Source organism: Ascaphus truei, chromosome 19 (assembly GCF_040206685.1).
Source record: "Ascaphus truei isolate aAscTru1 chromosome 19, aAscTru1.hap1, whole genome shotgun sequence".
Classification (NCBI taxonomy): Eukaryota; Metazoa; Chordata; class Amphibia; order Anura; family Ascaphidae; genus Ascaphus; species Ascaphus truei.
Window position 1 is genome coordinate 11,075,658 of NC_134501.1, and position 18,576 is coordinate 11,094,233.

General features: G+C 47.3%; 1 protein-coding gene across 1 annotated transcript in view; it reads right to left on the reverse strand.

Annotated features, from left to right (window-relative positions):
• Positions 1-769: 769 nt before the first annotated feature.
• The window catches only part of CNGB1 (cyclic nucleotide gated channel subunit beta 1), a 90,899-nt gene continuing 73,092 nt past the window's right edge, over positions 770-18,576 (reverse strand). Inside the window, exons 31-42 of the mRNA XM_075576538.1 lie at positions 18,230-18,280; positions 16,587-16,673; positions 16,047-16,111; positions 11,642-11,764; positions 8,742-8,883; positions 7,991-8,150; positions 5,799-5,896; positions 5,355-5,438; positions 4,295-4,413; positions 2,729-2,875; positions 2,374-2,560; positions 770-1,673 (exon numbers count right to left, since the gene is read on the reverse strand). Of these exons, the coding sequence (XP_075432653.1) occupies positions 1,467-1,673; positions 2,374-2,560; positions 2,729-2,875; positions 4,295-4,413; positions 5,355-5,438; positions 5,799-5,896; positions 7,991-8,150; positions 8,742-8,883; positions 11,642-11,764; positions 16,047-16,111; positions 16,587-16,673; positions 18,230-18,280 (1,470 nt within the window). The 3' untranslated portion in view covers positions 770-1,466. The remainder of the gene's footprint in view (positions 1,674-2,373; positions 2,561-2,728; positions 2,876-4,294; positions 4,414-5,354; positions 5,439-5,798; positions 5,897-7,990; positions 8,151-8,741; positions 8,884-11,641; positions 11,765-16,046; positions 16,112-16,586; positions 16,674-18,229; positions 18,281-18,576) is intronic.

Below are 18,576 nucleotides of genomic sequence, written 5' to 3' on the forward strand. Positions count from 1 at the left end.
CCCAGTTTGTAGGATATCCTCATTTGGTCAGTAAGCTATATAGATTAAGGGGTTAACAAGGACAGCCTGGAGGTAACATGAAGACGTGGAAGAAGTCTGATTCTGCATTAGTAGTAGTTGGCTTCAGGCAACAAGGACTACCAGCTATCGGACCAGCCCGCTTGGACTTCATCTCCATGTAGAAACTCATCAGGGTCTCTAGGACCCAACTGCCGGGGGTCTCCTGAGCGAGTTGCTCCTATGTAGTTAGACATTTGGGAGGCTCTTCACAGCTCATGTGCCACACATTCATTTACTATAATCATTTTAGGAATCGCCCAGATTTTATTCTCCTTTGGGGCTACCTCGATTTTCTACATCTCTGCACCAAAGCCTTCAAACATTTTATTTCAACTGATATCATCTCGAAGAGTTACATTGGGCCCAGACACAATGCTGTCTCACACTCTATTACTGGACCTAAGCTAACCTGTCCTCGCAGAGTAAAATAATGGCCAGATATTGTGAATTGATACATCACCTTGCATACCTTTGTCAACCCAACCAGACATTAAATTCGCATTAAAACCCTTCCCCACAAAGACATCAACCTGTTTCCCCATAGCCACATCTATCTATATTTTAGGGTCTTCGCCCATTTTCGCCCACAACATACAGGGCCGCTTTCCTTTAAGAGCTGTTCCCGCAAACGTATCAGGAAAACACACCTCAAGGCAGCACTAGTTACACATCTCTCATCGCTGATTACACAGGCAACAGAAACGGCAGAATTATTCCGCATGGATATATTTGTGTACAAAATAGCAATTCTGCATGTAACAAACAAAAATAAAGCAGAACACCTAGTGGTTATCTGTTGTATGAGAAAAGCAGCAAGTCTACAGGCCTCTCTCCCAGAGACAAAATGTTAAGCTGCATCAGCTGACTAAAAAAAGCTAGGATAAGGTCCTGAACCTCCACTCTTCCTTACTGCACAGACAGCAGCATGATGCAGAACAGACTCTACAGATATAACATAAGGGATCCATGCCCTTGTCTTTGAACCCTTCACTGTGGGCAGGTGGCCATTCAAATACAGTAGTAGCCATATTGGTCTCAGAGAAATATATTTTGCAGGGTGATAGCTGTTTTTGAACCAACATAAGTCTTCTTCAACTATAATGAGATATATGAGCCTTGGAGAACTAATGTCACTTCTGAAGCATCTTAGATCTATCTATCGAATCTGAAGCCATACTGAAAAATTCACCAAAGCACTTGGACCGTTTATGAAGAACTCTCGCGTTGGTCCAGTCGATGGTACCACACACAATATATGATGGCAAGCCATGTTAATATCGCTCCATAACACCTTGTAGGCTTCCTCCGCAGTGAAGATGTAAGGGCGCCAATTCCTACATGGGATTCACTCAGGGCCAGGGAGCGTCTCCCCGTTCTTCTTCCTATTCCATGCCTGATCCCTTCCTTTATTTCTTCCCATCCTCTGCAGCCGTCGTCTCAACCGATAAGATTTGTTCGTCGCCCCGAGGGGACGGGCTGACCCGGATGAACACGGTGTTGTCCGCAGACTCGGAAATAATTTCCGCTGCATCGTCATCGTCTGGTCTCATGCTGGGGACAGGGGATCGCCGGTGGACAGGGGATGCAGGTGGTACAGGGCTGCTACTGGAGGGCTGTGAAAGGAATTACAGACATATTATAAGGCAGGTAGTGGTTTCTCTGTCCCGATGTGTCATTCTAATCTCGGACTCTCACCTTTACCACCTCTATCTCCATGTTCCCCTCTCATATCTTTCCCTATGTCTCCATTTTTCTATATATAATGACAGCACACTTTATATGCTCTAGTGCAATGTCTCTTTCCTCTATGCCTGTTGCCGCTCTCCTTTTTCTTACGTCTCGCCCTCACCTTAGTCCTCCCTCCCGGGTTTATAACACCACCCTCTTGTTTTCCGTGTTAATGCGGTTGTAGAATAGATGTGCTACAGTTCTTTGCTTTCCTCATCTCTCTGTTCCTATTCTTCATTCTCTTCTCTTCCTCATAAACATCTCTCGTCTGTCCCTTCATCCCCTTCCTTGTCTGCCTCTATTTTCTCTTGTTTCCTCTCTGTCCCCACATTTCATTCTAGGGCATCTCTGGGTGAGCAGGGTTAGAAATCAGAGTCCAAAACCCCCCAACCAAAAGATGCAAATGGGTGCTGAGTGGTAACAGGACCTTTGAGAAACAAAGGTTTTGCTCCATTATAAGTTCAAAGTTGCATGGCAAGGCAAAATTGCCCCAATGAAAGGCATTAAAAGGTATTGAACATGATGTGGCCCCATCATAGACATTCACGTTGGGCCCTCCTTTTGCTTAGAACCTCCTCTGCTGACCTGTATGGTTTTCTTCGCTTTAAGACGACGACTCAGCTTAGAAAATCCCTTGAAACCCATTTTTTCAGTGGCAGCCAGAGCAGCCTTCAGCAGTTTGGGGGTCTCCGGTCTTGGTGGAATGATGTGCTGAAACCCTTTCTGTGCAGGACCCTCATCTTTTGGTTTGCTGCTGTTCTTAAGCATTTTCCTAGAGGAGAGAATCACAACGGGCGGAGTCATAAAGCGTTATATAGTAGTGTAGAAGGCAACTGAGCTATCTCATGACGGGGGGACGGCCATTGGAGCATGGGAGACCTATTTAACTATATTGCCAGAACGGTGTTCTGTGTTAGTCGCGTACGAGGCCGCTGCTCACTTTGCTTTCCTGCGCAGGACTTTCTGAGACTCGGGGTAATGGAGCAGGATCTCACTCAGATCTTTCTTGTCCAGGATGAAGAGGTTGGTGAATCCGTGAGCGACCACGTTCGCTGTACGTCTGTTTCCTCCTCCCAACGCCAGCAGACTGAAAGAAGCAAAGTGACGGGTCATAGAAATCTATAAGCTCTCCTTTATATAGCACCCTTGTCTATGTATAACCCTATCCCTGGGAGGTCTGTAGGGCATCACTGTTATTTTAGAGACCTGCAAATCACTGATTAACCTCTTCCCTGCCAAACACGCAGATGACGGACTAACTCCTAACTCATTCCTGGAGAACATCATTAACTAATGTTTCTACCCCAGCAGAGCTTCGCTTAGCAATCCTGCAGAGCAATGCTCCATCCTGCCCTGCTCCCCAGGCCCCCGCTAGATAGTCCTGAAGAACATAATTCAGCCATTTTCTCCTAGAGAGTTCGTCAGTGCATTGCTTAGACCAGGGGTGCACAAACTGGGGGGCGCACCCGACAGATTATTTGGGGGGTGGCGCGGGGTTTACATAGGCCTTCTGGGAACACGCCGCCATGGCAACACGGCATCAAATGACGTGATGGCATGATGCCCAAACGCCGGGAACCAAGGTGGGGGGTGGGGCCCCCGGCGGGGCGGCGCAGAGGAGAAAGATTGCGCTTCCCTGGTTTAGACCTTTCTCTACTAGAGGTGGAAGAGAATCACTTTATCCATTAACGGCTACAATCCTGCAGAGCATTGCTTCACGCTGCCCTGCCAGGTAGACTTGCAGAGCATCACTTAAACTATTTTCTGCAAGAAATACTATATTCACTGGAGCTCCTGAGGAAAATGGATTCAGTATGCATAACAGCTGCAACATTGGGGACACACAGCCCCTGATCTTTGATACAAAGCCTTTTAGAAGGTGTATGTACTAAAGCAATTTGGGCTTTTTTCCTCTTGTGCCTCAAAGCCTTAATGTATCAAGGCCTTTGCTCCAATTTATGCCCCTTGTGTATCAGCTTGCAATTTGGGGAGTGTACATAGGAGTAATTACGTGACACACAGATTATATTTTGATGTATTAAATTGAGCGTCACTTTTTTACCCTTCAAACAGCATCAAACAGCACCCAAATTCGGAGGTGGCGTTACATTTCTTGTTTAGAAACCTGTGCCAGGTGTAACAAACTTGCACAAAACCACATTGCGTCTCCTTCCCTACGGGGCTGCATATTATCAAAGACCGTCCGAGCGTAATCTCTCGCCTGCTGTAAACCCGCAGAATATTTTTCATCTTCTCCGCTATACTGTAGCAAGGATTACTAAACCCCCTTCCTTGCTATAATCCCACGGAAAATTACTTTTCCCTGTTAAATGCCTGCCTACCGTTACTTACCAATCATTTACTCCTAAAATACAGACTACAGAGTACCTGTCCTAATAAAGACTAAATCAACGAGGCCAATGCTTGATATAACTGTGTATCATTTTCCAAGCTGCAGTCCTGCAGAGGGGGGGGGTCATTGTTCAATGTAACCTGTAAAACTCACCTGATTTCTCCAAACACACATCCAGCTTTTAGAGAGACCAGCACCGTCTGCCCTTCCGGCCCCCCCAGCACCTGCACCTCGCCAGCCTTAATGATGTACATTTCCCGGCCGATCTCCCCCTGGAACAGACACACTACCTGATGTTGAGTTTTGCACACGTCCAGCTGTGAGTGAGCACACTAGTGCCCTCACTTCTAATTCCAGTTGAACGCTGTCCACCTTAGTGACCGCTAACTCCTTCTGTAAGTTTAATTATAAAGCAAATCAGCGTACTCAAAGTCCTGTACACATGTATACGTCTTACTGTTTGATAAGAATCAGCGGACTCCGGGAGTTCGAGGATTTGTGTCCTACGGTCTTAAAACAGTACAACATTTTAACAGGCGAAGAACTATATATCCCAGAATCCTCAGTTTAGTGAGGTCACATGAAATGCCTGACTTTAGTTCACGTATGTGATGCAAGTAAGGTGAATAAACCGAAAACGGAGACCATGGCCCATATATAGTAAGCGGTCCTATCCCGTAGGGCAGAGGTCCCCAACACCAGTCCTCAGGGACCGCTAAGAGTGCAGGATTTAAGGATAGCCTCTCATTAGCACAGGTGGCCCAATCATTTTGACGGAACCACCTGTGCCCTAGCAGGGGTATCCGTAACACCTGCACTGTTAGTGGTCCCTGAGGACTGGAGTTGGGGACCTCTCCCGTAGGGCACCGTCCGGCACCTTGGCCCATATTTCCTAAGCAGTGTTCTGCCATAAGGCACCTTCCGGCACTGGAAGATACTTTACTGCCCCATTGACTTTTTGGCCACCTCTTTCTGCTGCTCTTCTGAGGCTGGCTATCTCTGTGACAAGAATAGACTTCCTGTCACACTATGTGCTCTGGTGTCTCAGCTACTCCCATCTCTGCCTTGTGGTCCAATGCTCTACGTACAACTGCAATGGGGAACAGAGCGTGTGCTACGGCTAAAGGCTCCGCTCATTCACTTTAATGCGCGGTAAGATGCAGAATGTCTCGGCTCCGCTTAATATATCTGACAGGCGGTGTAGGTAGGTTACCTTTTTACAAACATAATCCCCTGGGAGATAAACCACGGAGCGTAGTCTCTTCAGCATATCGTAGATCATCTGCCGATCACAGCCCTGCGCACCAAGGAGGAAGCAAAGTCAATGTCATTTCACTGGCTGGATCCAACATCACTTATATCATCTCTTTCATTGCTTTGCCATAAACTCCAGGCAGTGTAGGGGGTAATATTCTGCGGTGGATATTTTGGCCTGTGTGACACATTTGACACCTCATGCCACTATTTTATTAGAAAAATAAAAAAAAGGGATAATATTAATGTAAAGAAACATACAAATGATACAGTGTATCAAATAGTGTCTGGGACTAGCTGCAGGGCAGCAGCGCCACCTTGAGGGGCAGGGGGGGATGACGGTCCCTGTCCTGTACAGTGACAGCAGGGGAGAGTTGGGGTTATAGGAGGTCTGAGCATTTACCTGGAATAGGACCACTTTGCTGACAATGTTGTAATTCACGTCTACAGCCAGATCCAACCTCATCTTATCAGGGAGCTGCACCATGAGCTCCGATTCATCTGAGAGGGAGAAACAGGGGGGCAGTGAGTAGTTTCATGCAGGTGTGCAGGAGTTCAGGGCACCTCTTGTATTGAAATGTATTGTAGCAGACGGCACCTTTTCGATTTGAACATAGGAAATAAGGGCGACTTTTCTATCTTTGTACAGAGCCTGAGGACCCAGTTCTATCTGAAGGCAGCTGTTCTTACAGATAACGGCATTTATATTCTACCTGTGCCCAGGAAATGCAAAGAGAAGCACTGAATGTCCCTCAAATGAGAAGTGTAACTTGCTTGAATAGTTAGCTACATAGTAGATGAGATTGAAAAAAAGGCACACAGTATGTCCATCAAGGTTAACCTATGCTAAATTTAGACAACACATATACTCATGTTATATTTTTATTTACAGTATATTATTAATCCACAGTAACAAACAAAAACCCCAGTGAAACATTATCCAATTATGGGGCTTATACCAACTCGTCTGATCGGGTCTTTTCGACTTAAATGGGGAATTTTGGCCAAAAACCTCCTGATCTGCCACTTCGGCAGATATAGAGTAAGCCCCTAATTATGAGAATAAGTCTCATAAGGGGAAAAATAAATTGGCAATCAGATTACTCCCTGGATCAGCGTCCTTCCCATGTTTACTTATTTGGTATATCCCTGTATACCTTTCCTAAAAAGATGTCCGACCTTTTTTTTAACAAATCTATTGTATCTGCCATCAGTCTCCATGGGTAATGAATTCCTCCTTTTACCTGCCCTTACTGTAAATAATCTTTCCTTTGTTGCTGGTGAAATGTTCTTTCCTCAAATCTCAAGGGATTACCCGTGTCGTTTGTACTGCCCGTGGGATGAATAGTTATTTTGAAAGTTCCTTGTACTGACCCTGAATATATTTGTATATAGTTATCATATCCCCTCTAAGCCGCCTCTTTTCTAATGTAAATAAATCCAATTTAGCTAGCCCCTCCTCATAATTCAGACCTTCCATCCTCTTCATTAATTTGGTGGCTCTTCTTTGCACTTTTTCCAGTTCCATGCTGTCTTTTTTTTAATGGAGCGGTACCTAAAACTGTACTCTATATTCAAGGTGTGGTCTTACTGAGGATTTACACTGTGGTAAATGCAGTCTTCCCTTCCATCTATACCCACCCTGTTTTATGCAAGATAATATTCTGTTTGCATTTGCAGCTACAGCCTGACATTGGGCACTATTGCTAAAGTTCTGTCTACAAGCGCTCCTAAATTCTTCTCCATCAAGGATTGACCAAATTTTGTCTCAATTAGTTTGTACGTAGTCTGCTTATTCTTGCTTCCCAAATGCATAACCTTACATTTATTAAACTTCATCTGCCAAGACCTGCCCAAGTTTCCAGTCTATCCATGTTCTTCTGTAGAGAAATTACACCCGGTTCTGATTTTTACTACCTTACACAATTTAGTGTGTAACAAAGATGAAGGCTTTATCTCTATGTAATCTCTATGTCAAGTTCATTAATAAACAAGTTAAAGTGCAGGGGTCCCAGCACCGATCCTCGAGGTTCTCTACTTAAAACTTTAGCCCAGCCATAAAAATATTTTTCACCCAGACCAATCTCCTGTATTAGTTTACACTAATTTCTCGTGTGGCACCGTATGAAAATCCTTTGCAAAATCTAAGTAGACATCAACTGCATTACCCTGGTCTAAATTTCTACTTACTTCCTCAAAGAAACTAATAAGGTGAGTTTGGCACGACCTAGCCTTCATAAATCCATGCTAACTATCACTAATCATATTGTTATCCAATAGGTACACTGAAAATGATCCCTTAATAAACCTGCACATAGCTTCCCCACTATTCAAGTCAGGCTTACAGGACTGAAAATTCCCTGGTTGTGATCCAGCTCCCTTTTTAAATACAGGCACCACGTCTGCTTTACGCTAATCTTGTGGTACAGAGCCTGTGGAAATGGAGTCCTTGAATATTAAATATAACGGTTTGGCTATTACTGAGCTTATCTCTTTAATAACCTTTTGATGCACGCTATAGGCGCCAGTTGTTTTATTTGTGCCTGTATTATTTGCTTCCACTGCTATTCCAATGCATGTGGGATTGGTTCTTACCCAGCATGCCCTGGGACTGCCACGTGTACTCATACCACATCTTGACGCGGTTTTGCACGGAGCGGGGGATCTTGTAGCTGTTCATATATTTGATGGTTTTGTCCATACAGCTGCGATAATACGTCTGGCCAGCTGTGGCTGCACCCACCACATCTCTCATCTGCAGAGAGATAGACGAGGCTGTTTTAAACAACATGTTCTCTTTCCGGCACTGAGAATAGTTGATTAGACGGGATTTCCAGTGTAATAGACTAATGTTACTATCAACTGTTAGTTCATTAAACTGTGACTGTGCAAATCGGGGTTGAAACACAAACAGGAAAGAAAGTAAGGCAAAGGCCAGACCGGCTGTCCGAGAACATGAAGGAGGTAGTGAGAAGAGAGGTGGAAACATGGTTACGTTCGATGTGATTGAGGAGTCCCAAAGCTGAGTGGTGTCATTGTATTTCTAAGTGTGATGCCGATCCTATGCAAGAGTTTAAGGGAGGCCAAAGCTGGGACATGGCGGACAGCTGGGGCTCTGTCACAAGTACTATTTGTTAGGCAACATCTAAACACAGACCGTGCTCCACCTAGACGGCTGCATGCCATGAAGAACAGCAATGAAAGAAATACATGGGGGTACTTCTCATTCAGGGTTAAACACAGGGAGGCCGGTACGGCTTTTAACCCTTTGCGGTAACGTCACTGGTAGAATACTTGCCGTGCAGCATCCATAGGAAGTCTCGCTCATTTGTTTCCCAGAACCTACCTGACCAATCATGACGGAAAAGGCGAACACGCCCATGAAGTAGTTGAGCAACTGGAACCAGAGTTCAAACAGGGTCGTTGGATCCGGGAGGCCTCCGATTGTAATCAAAGTCTTGACGGCCCAGTAATAACAGCGGATATAGCTGCAGAGAAGGAGGAGGGTGTATGGAAAGGGCAACACACCGATGCGACCCGCGCCACTCGCAGGCGTTCATATAGCGTCACATCCCTATCTCACGTACCCGTAGAATGATAACGCACTAAACCGTGCCGGCAACAACTGCGGACTCCTGCGGTGATTAAACAAAGGTGCTCGGAAGGCAGGATTGCTGTCTGTGCTCCTTGTCTTTCTGTATTTCTACCCATGTAGCAACTAAAGGTTTCCACCACCGGGGTGAGCTGCTGTCATGCAACCGTGGCTGTCTCGGCACCGGAGGATTACCACTGCAGGGGTTCTGATCCGGAAGAATGGTATCCCCCCCCCCCCCCCAGCAGGGCAACAGCAGCAGACCCGGTATTTTGATTTTTTGGCCACGGCTTCAGTAGGTGCCTCTGGGTATGTAGAATAACTAATAGTACACCGCTCACCAGATAGCAGATAATATAGCCGGTGCAAAGGGATGGTACTGACATAGCAAGTAAACAGGAAGACAATAGGTTAATCTTCCACAGATCCCTAGTAACACTGCACACAGGCTAATAGAATATATAGCAGGAATATAGTGCTTGTATTGCTAAAGGGAGTAGACTGAGGGGAGGATCCTGGTAATTGCACCCAAAAATAGGATAGAGCAATTACCTAAAATGCCCTATGGGCAAAACAAAAAACTTTTATTAAACATATATATAGACGCACATTGTCACGACGCAATGAATCAGTAGGTAATAAAAACAACTAAAACACAGGCACGGGTATATAAGGAGGTGGTGGTAAGATAAATATCAATTATACCACTACTTAAATGAATACCTCCTTTGATAGCTCCGATGGGGGTGGTATACGGTGGAGGTAAATATGCCTAATGCAGATAGCTATAGATGCTAGTGAATCACCTGAAACCTGGGAGGGTGTAATGGATGTCTATTATGCTAATAGTATAGTAGTACCGGAAGAATGAGCCTCACTCAATAATGGTCGTGAGAGCTGCAGATCAATGTGGCTGTGCAGCACAATATTCTGGTGGTTACAGTGTCACCCCGTGCAGCCAATGCAGCCCCTACTCTCCAGTCTCTCAGGCAGCGGCAAAGGCCGATATAATGCTCAGAAACTGGCAATGTAGCTGTATTACCTACTGATTCATTGCGTCGTGACAATGTGCGTCTATATATATGTTTAATAAAAGTTTTTTGTTTTGCCCATAGGGCATTTTAGGTAATTGCTCTATCCTATTTTTGGGTGCAATTACCAGGATCCTCCCCTCGGTCTACTCCCTTTAGCAATACAAGCACTATATTCCTGCTATATATTCTATTAGCCTGTGTGCAGTGTTACTAGGGATCTGTGGAAGATTAACCTATTGTCTTCCTGTTTACTTGCCTCTGGGTATGTATCCTGCAACTTAATCTAACCATTTCCCCGTCTGCTGCAAAACCTTAGACAAGTTTTGATCTTTGGCTTGCTTTCATATTTAGCCTTATGTTTATCCCAAGCATCTTCTTTTATTCCCTTACTATATTAGCTTCTACCACCTCTGCTGGGAGTCTATTCCACGAATCCACCACCCTTTCGGTGAAGTACTTCCTCACATTGCCCCTAAGCCTCCCAACCTCCCGCTTCAGAGCCTGACCTCACCTTGTTGAAACCCTTATACAGATGTAGCAACCGTTATTGCGCCCGCTGACACACTCCCGTTGAGAAATGGCATGTAAGCCCCGCCCCCTTTTCTGCAAGCGCCTCATTTAGGACGATGGCCGCTTCTCCCACTGTCGCGTTGTGTATGTCCCGCAGCAACGCGCCAGCAAGGGGAATAACGCGTCAGCAAGTGCAATAACGCGCCAGCAAGGGCAATAACGCGTCAGCAAGGGCAATAACGCGTCAGCAAGTGCAATAACGCGTCAGCAAGTGCAATAACGCGCCAGCAAGGGCAATAACGCGTCAGCAAGGGCAATAACGCGCCAGCAAGGGGAATAACGCGTCAGCAAGTGCAATAACGCGCCAGCAAGGGCAATAACGCGCAGCAAGGGCAATAACGCGCAGCAAGTGCAATAACGCACCAGCAAGGGCAATAACGCGCAGCAAGGGCAATAACGCGCAGCAAGGGCAATAACGCGCAGCAAGTCCAATAACGCGCCAGCAAGGGCAATAACGCGCAGCAAGGGCAATAACGCGTCAGCAAGGGCAATAACGCGTCAGCAAGTGCAATAACGCACAGCAAGGGCAATAACGCGTCAGCAAGTGCAATAACGCGCCAGCAAGGGCAATAACACGTCAGCAAGTGCAATAACGCGCCAGCAAGGGCCTTAACGCCTGCCACATCGATTTCTGCCCCAATATACCTTTTCCGCACTCTCGGGCCTATCTGACCTAATGGGAAGTCACTTACATATGTCGGACGCCTCCTTCTGCTGCCCTCTTCCTCCTCCTGATACGCAGTGTCAAATGACGCCGCGGACACCACCAACATGGCATCAAATGGTGTATTGTTGCCATGGCAACATGACATTGCGGCGTCAAATGCCATTGCTTTACCATGGCAGCGAGACGCCGTGTGACGATGACGCCGCCAATCGGAAGGAGGGCGGCAGAAAGGAGGCGGCCGGCATATGTAAGCGTCTGGGGGCGGCGGATATCGAAATGCGACGCTGGCTATAGGGGATGAGTGTCACTGTATATCTGGTTCATATAGACTGGGAGACACTGTCATTGTCTTTACTGTATTCTTGCATATGGCTGGTACCTACCTGTTTCCTTCTCCGTCATACACCCATTTTGTGGCCTTTATCCCCTCGTAGTCTGAAGCCCAGTAATAGAGGCAGGCGTTTATATGCAAGCAATACAGAAGGTAGGCTGTGGTCCGGATAACTCTGCAAAGGAAACAGGGTTTATCTCCATAATACAACACACCCTATACACAGTGGAGTCCAGTCTGCACTATACACTCAGCAGGACCATGTACCCCTAACCTGCACTATACACTCAGCAGGACCATGCACCCCTAACCTGCACTATACACTCAGCAGGACCATGTACCCCTAACCTACACTATACACTCAGCAGGACCATGTACCCCTAACCTGCACTATACACTCAGCAGGACCCTGTACCCTTAACCTGCACTATACACTCAGCAGGACCATGTACCCCTAACCTACACTATACACTCAGCAGGACCATGCACTCCTAACCTACACTATACACTCAGCAGGACCATGTACCCCTAACCTACACTATACACTCAGCAGGACCATGCACCCCTAACCTACACTATACACTCAGCAGGACCATGTACCCCTAACCTACACTATACACTCAGCAGGACCATGCACCCCTAACCTGCACTATACACTCAGCAGGAGCATGCACCCCTAACCTGCACTATACTTGTGGCATGATCCTGTACTCCTAACCTGCACAAGACACTCAGCAGGACCATGCACCCCTAACCTGCACTATACATGTGGCATGACCCTGTACCTCTAACCTGCACTATACACTCAGCAGGACCATGCACCCCTAACCTGCACTATACATGTGGCATGACCCTGTACCCCTAACCTGCACTATACACTCAGCAAGACCATGTACCCCTAACCTGCACTATACACTCAGCAGGACAATGTACCCCTAACCTGAACTATACACTCAGCAGGACCATGTACCCCTAACATACACTATACACTCAGCAGGACCATGCACCCCTAACCTGCACTATACATGTGGCATGACCCTGTACCCCTAACCTGCACTATACACTCAGCAGGACCATGTACCCCTAACCTGCACTATACACGTGGCATGACCCTGTACCCCAGCCTGCACTATACACTCAGCAGGACCATGCATCCCTAACCTGCACTATACACTCAGCAGGACCATGTACCCCTAACCTGCACTATACACTCAGCAGGACCATGCACCATGCACTCAACAGGACCATGTACCCCTAACCTGCACTATACACTCAGCAGGACCATGTACCCCTAACCTGCACTATACACTCAGCAGGACCATGCACCCCTAACCTGCCCTATACACTCAGCAGGACCATGTACCCCTAACCTGCACTATACACATGGCATGACCCTGTACCCCTAACCTGCACTATACACTCAGCAGGACCATGTACCCCTAACCTGCACTATACACTCAGCAGGACCATGTACCCCTAACCTGCACTATACACTCAGCAGGACCATGCACCCTTAACCTGCACTATACACTCAGCAGGACCATGTACCCCTAACCTACACTATACACTCAGCAGGACCATGCACCCCTAACCTGCACTATACACTCAGCAGGACCATGTACCCCTAACCTGCACTATACACTCAGCAGGACCATGTACCCCTAACCTGCACTATACACGTGGCATGACCCTGTACCCCTAACATGCACTATACACTCAGCAGGACCATGTACCCCTAACCTGCACTATACATGTGGCATGACCCTGTACTCCTAACCTGCACTATACACTCAGCAGGACCATACACCCATAACCTGCACTATACACTCAGCAGGACCATGTACCCCTAACCTGCACTATACACGTGGCATGACCCTGTACCCCTAACCTGCACTATACACTCAGCAGGACCATGTACCCCTAACCTGCACTATACACTCAGCAGGACCATGTACCCCTAACCTACACTATACACTCAGCAGGACCATGCACCCCTAACCTACACTATACACTCAGCAGGACCATGTACCCCTAACCTACACTATACACTCAGCAGGACCATGCACCCCTAACCTGCACTATACACTCAGCAGGAGCATGCACCCCTAACCTGCACTATACTTGTGGCATGATCCTGACTCCTAACCTGCACTAGACACTCAGCAGGACCATGCACCCCTAACCTGCACTATACATGTGGCATGACCCTGTACCTCTAACCTGCACTATACACTCAGCAGGACCATGCACCCCTAACCTACACTATACAGTCAGCAGGACCATGTACCCCTAACCTACACTATACACTCAGCAAGACCATGTACCCCTAACCTGCACTATACACTCAGCAGGACAATGTACCCCTAACCTGAACTATACACTCAGCAGGACCATGTACCCCTAACATACACTATACACTCAGCAGGACCATGCACCCCTAACCTGCACTATACATGTGGCATGACCCTGTACCCCTAACCTGCACTATATACTCAGCAGGACCATGTACCCCTAACCTGCACTATACACGTGGCATGACCCTGTACCCCAGCCTGCACTATACACTCAGCAGGACCATGCACCCCTAACCTGCACTATACACTCAGCAGGACCATGTACCCCTAACCTGCACTATACACTCAGCAGGACCATGCACCATACACTCAACAGGACCATGTACCCCTAACCTGCACTATACACTCAGCAGGACCATGTACCCCTAACCTGCACTATACACGTGGCATGACCCTGTACCCCAGCCTGCACTATACACTCAGCAGGACCATGCACCCCTAACCTGCACTATACACTCAGCAGGACCATGTACCCCTAACCTGCACTATACACTCAGCAGGACCATGTACCCCTAACCTGCACTATACACATGGCAGGACCATGTACCCCTAACCTGCACTATACACGTGGCATGACCACGTACACCTAACCTGCACTATACACTCAGCAGGACCATGTACCCCTAACCTGCACTGTACACGTGGCATGACCCTGTAACCCAGTCTGCACTATACATGTGGCAGGACCATGTACCCCTAACCTGCACTATACACATGGCAGGACCATGTACCCCTAACCTGCACTATACACGTGGCATGACCACGTACCCCTAACCTGCACTATACACTCAGCAGGACCATGCACCCATAACCTGCACTATACACTCAGCAGGACCATGTACCCCTAACCTGCACTATACACTCAGCAGGACCATGTACCCCTAACCTGCACTATACATGTGGCATGACCCTGTAACCCAGTCTGCACTATACACGTGGCATGACCCTGTACCCCAGTCTGCACTATACACGTGGCATGACCCTGTACCCCAGTCTGCACTATACACGTGGCATGACCCTGTACCCCAGCTTGCACTATACACGTGGCATGACCCTGTACCCCAGCTTGCACTATACACGTGACATGACCCTGTACCCCAGCTTGCACTATACACGTGACATGACCCTGTACCCCAGCTTGCACTATACACGTGACATGACCCTGTACCCCAGCTTGCACTATACATGTGACATGACCCTGTACCCCAGCTTGCACTATACACACACAAGGTGACCCTGCAATACAACATAAAACTACCTGTTGGGGTTCAGTGTACGCCGTATTTTTCTACAAAGGTGTTAACCCCGAGATAACTAACAATTGTATTAACATTTTACAACTCCGCCCTGGGTCCTCGCCAGGGATCTACCAGTGGAGTATCTCAGGGATCGGTACTGGGACCCCTTCTTTTTAACTTGTTTATTAATGACCTTGAGGTTGGCAGAGAGAGCGAAGTCTCCATCTTTGCTGATGATACTAAATTGTGTAAGGTAGAAGAATCAGAGCAGGACGTACATGTGCGCTGCCTAGTATTCTAAAACTCTCCCCACCCTGACATTCCTCTCACCCCCAAGACCCCTCTCTCCCCCAAGACACCCCTCTCTCCCCCCTGACACACCTCTCAAGCCTCCTCCAAAACACTCCTCTCTTCCCACCCAGACACCCCTCCCCACCTCTCATGCCCGAGACCCCTCTCTCCCCCCGACACACCTCTAACCCCTGAGACGCCTCTCTCCCCCAGACATCCCTTTCTCCCCCCGACACACCTCTCATGCCTGACACCCCTCTCTCCGCCCCCCCCCGACACACCTCTCATATCTGACACCCCTCTCCCCCTAACTTCCGTGTTAGGACAACCTGGATGGTCTCCCTCTGCTGGGTAAGTCCCGGGGAGGTGGTACAGAGAGAGGGTGACCCTACCGGTGTCGGGCCTGTTGGAATAATTTGACAGGCCATATTTTGCCCACCCTTGCCTTAGTGCCATAACACTCAAACCACTGCCCCTTCCTGTGAGTGTGAGAAAGCATCAACAGTTTGCAAGCTGAGAGTGCAGTATAAGGCTGATCCACAGCGCACTCTCTGTAAGGCTGAGAACAACTGACCTGTAGATATACGCTTTGCTCAGGATGGCCTCGAGTCGGTTGTTGAATTCAAAGAATGCCATGTACTGCATGGAGAAATGGAGTAACATTACTGGAGGTATCACAGGAAAGACTCCTACATGTTCCATTGCAATGGGCGGGACAGACTCCACATGCCATAGGCCCATTCTGTCTATATCACTCTGGCCCACTGTGGACAGACTCGATGGGCAACCATCCCTTTATGCGGTTTAGGACATTTGGCCCTGACCAAACCACTGCCACACATGTCCCCGCCGGAACACCTGGCCGCAGGGCACCTCGCTCCATTGCCATCTATAAATGGCGGTGTCCCGCCATGCACCCTTATACACCGGCTGCTGCGACAAGCTCCACGTGCTCCCTGTCACACCGCAATAGGACGCTGAGGCGGAAAATCCCTTTGTCACCTTATAGTGGAAGGGACAGACTCAGCTGGCTTCCTGATGCAGAGAGAGGGCCTTATTGCGATGATTGGCACCCCAACCCCATATTAACAAGGCAGAGACAGGATGAACTCACCTTCAGAAGGCGTGGAAAACGCAGAATGGACTTAACACCAAATTGAAAGTACAAGATGTCCAGTGGCAGGAGGGAGATCATATCCATCTGTCAGCAGAGAGAGGAAATGCCAGAAAAGGAAATATCGCAGAACGACTCCATGATCTATTCACTAAAGTCGGCAAAACCTATGCAAAAACCACCTTATTTATCCAAGGAAAAGCCATGGAAAGCACTTGGATATATTTGATAAACCTGGTGCAATTCATTTGCACTGTTTTTCTTCCAAGTTTTGCAGCCGGGAAGTAAATAAACCCTAGTAAATAAACCCTAGTAAATAAACCCCTAACGAACAGAATACAGTCGCAGAGACACAGAAATATTGAGTCAGTGGGAGAAACAAACCGAGACAGGGAGGTATAGTGGTGATGGTGAAGGTCAATTGTTGGAAACATTACAATTTTGTACTGTGCTAATACATTTGGCTATATTGATTTTTGACACCTTCCTTCGGATCAATATTCTGTAAATACAAATATAGGACAAGTATCTGTCGTCTAAATTTACCGTTTGTTGAACTTGATGGACGCATGTCTTTTTTTCAACCTCATCTACTATGTAACATCTACTATGTAACTATGTAACATCTACTATGTAACTATGTAACATTTTGCTATATTGATTTATCATTTCGTAGTGCAGCAAGATGTCAGTGGTTTAATGGTAATGCCATTACTTTTAAATCATAACCCGATAGTTCATATTTATAACTTGTCATTTTTTATTTTATTTTTTCAAACTCTGAATTTATGCTGAGTATTCACCTGTTGCCATGGCAACCTCAGTTGTGCTCTTGAGTGTAAATAGCAAATTTTGGCAAACAGAGACCGGATCTCCAGAAATCAAGTGCAGAATTGAAAAAGGGCCTGGATAGGTAATAACAGCAGCAAAATAACTTTGCAATAATAAAAAGAAGGGAGAAGTGGAGCAGATTGCGGCTTTAAAGTGAGTCAGTCTGGTTTGAGTCCGTTCCATGTGATCTTGTGCAAGTCCGTGCATCAACACATTTGGACCCATACTTGGTAAGCGCTGTTTTTCCATAAGGCTGAGTCCATAGAGACTGCAGCCGTGCGGAGGCGCGCTGAGGCTGAGGGAAAGCGGGTGCTTTCCCTGGCCTTAGTTTGCGCGCCGTCCGGGGGCGTGTCGGGGAGCGGGCCAGTGACGTCACGGAGCTGGTTCGCCCTCATTGGACGAACCGCTCACGTGACTGGCCCTGCGCTCCCGTGAGCACAGAAACTAAAATTGAATTGTTGGCTACGCTTCCGAATGCCACCGGAAGCGTGCGCGAGCCCCTGCTAAAGCCGCTCTCATTGCGGCTGCAGGGGCTCACTGCCGAGCGTGGGTCAGCACTAACTAGCTGACCATGCCTGCGGCCAAGACATCCTACTGTCCATACAAGTGAACGGGCCATAGCGTGTCCTCCAGCGCTGGAAGGGGTCTCGCTAGCACTGCTTAGTAAACGTGGGCGTTGATCACAAAGCCCTCTTGCTTTCCCCCCTTTTTTGGCACCTGCATGGACTAAGAGGCGAACAAGCCAGGGGATTCCTGGCTACAATGATGATAATTGAATTTGGGCCAAGAGAGGAGAAGCAGAGGAAGATTACCTTAAATCGCTCAGACTTGACGTAGTTCCCCCGCATATCTTTCTTATCCATCTAAAAAAAGAGATCAGACAATGAAGCGCGGTTAGTGCACATTTAAAGCTACGTATAAGGAGCTATGTATGTAGGTTTGATGTTGTGATAGCCCCATGTACCTAAGCTACGATATACGCTAGTCCCTGTGTGCCAAATGTACTGAATGCTTTTATCAAGATGCAGTGGTCCCCAGTGTATCTAACACCAGTCTAGAACTCGCGGTTTAAAAAGAAGAGATACATTTTAGTAATAAACTAACAACTTGATTATCATCATCATCAAACTCCTCCCCTAAGAATCACACCGTATAACTA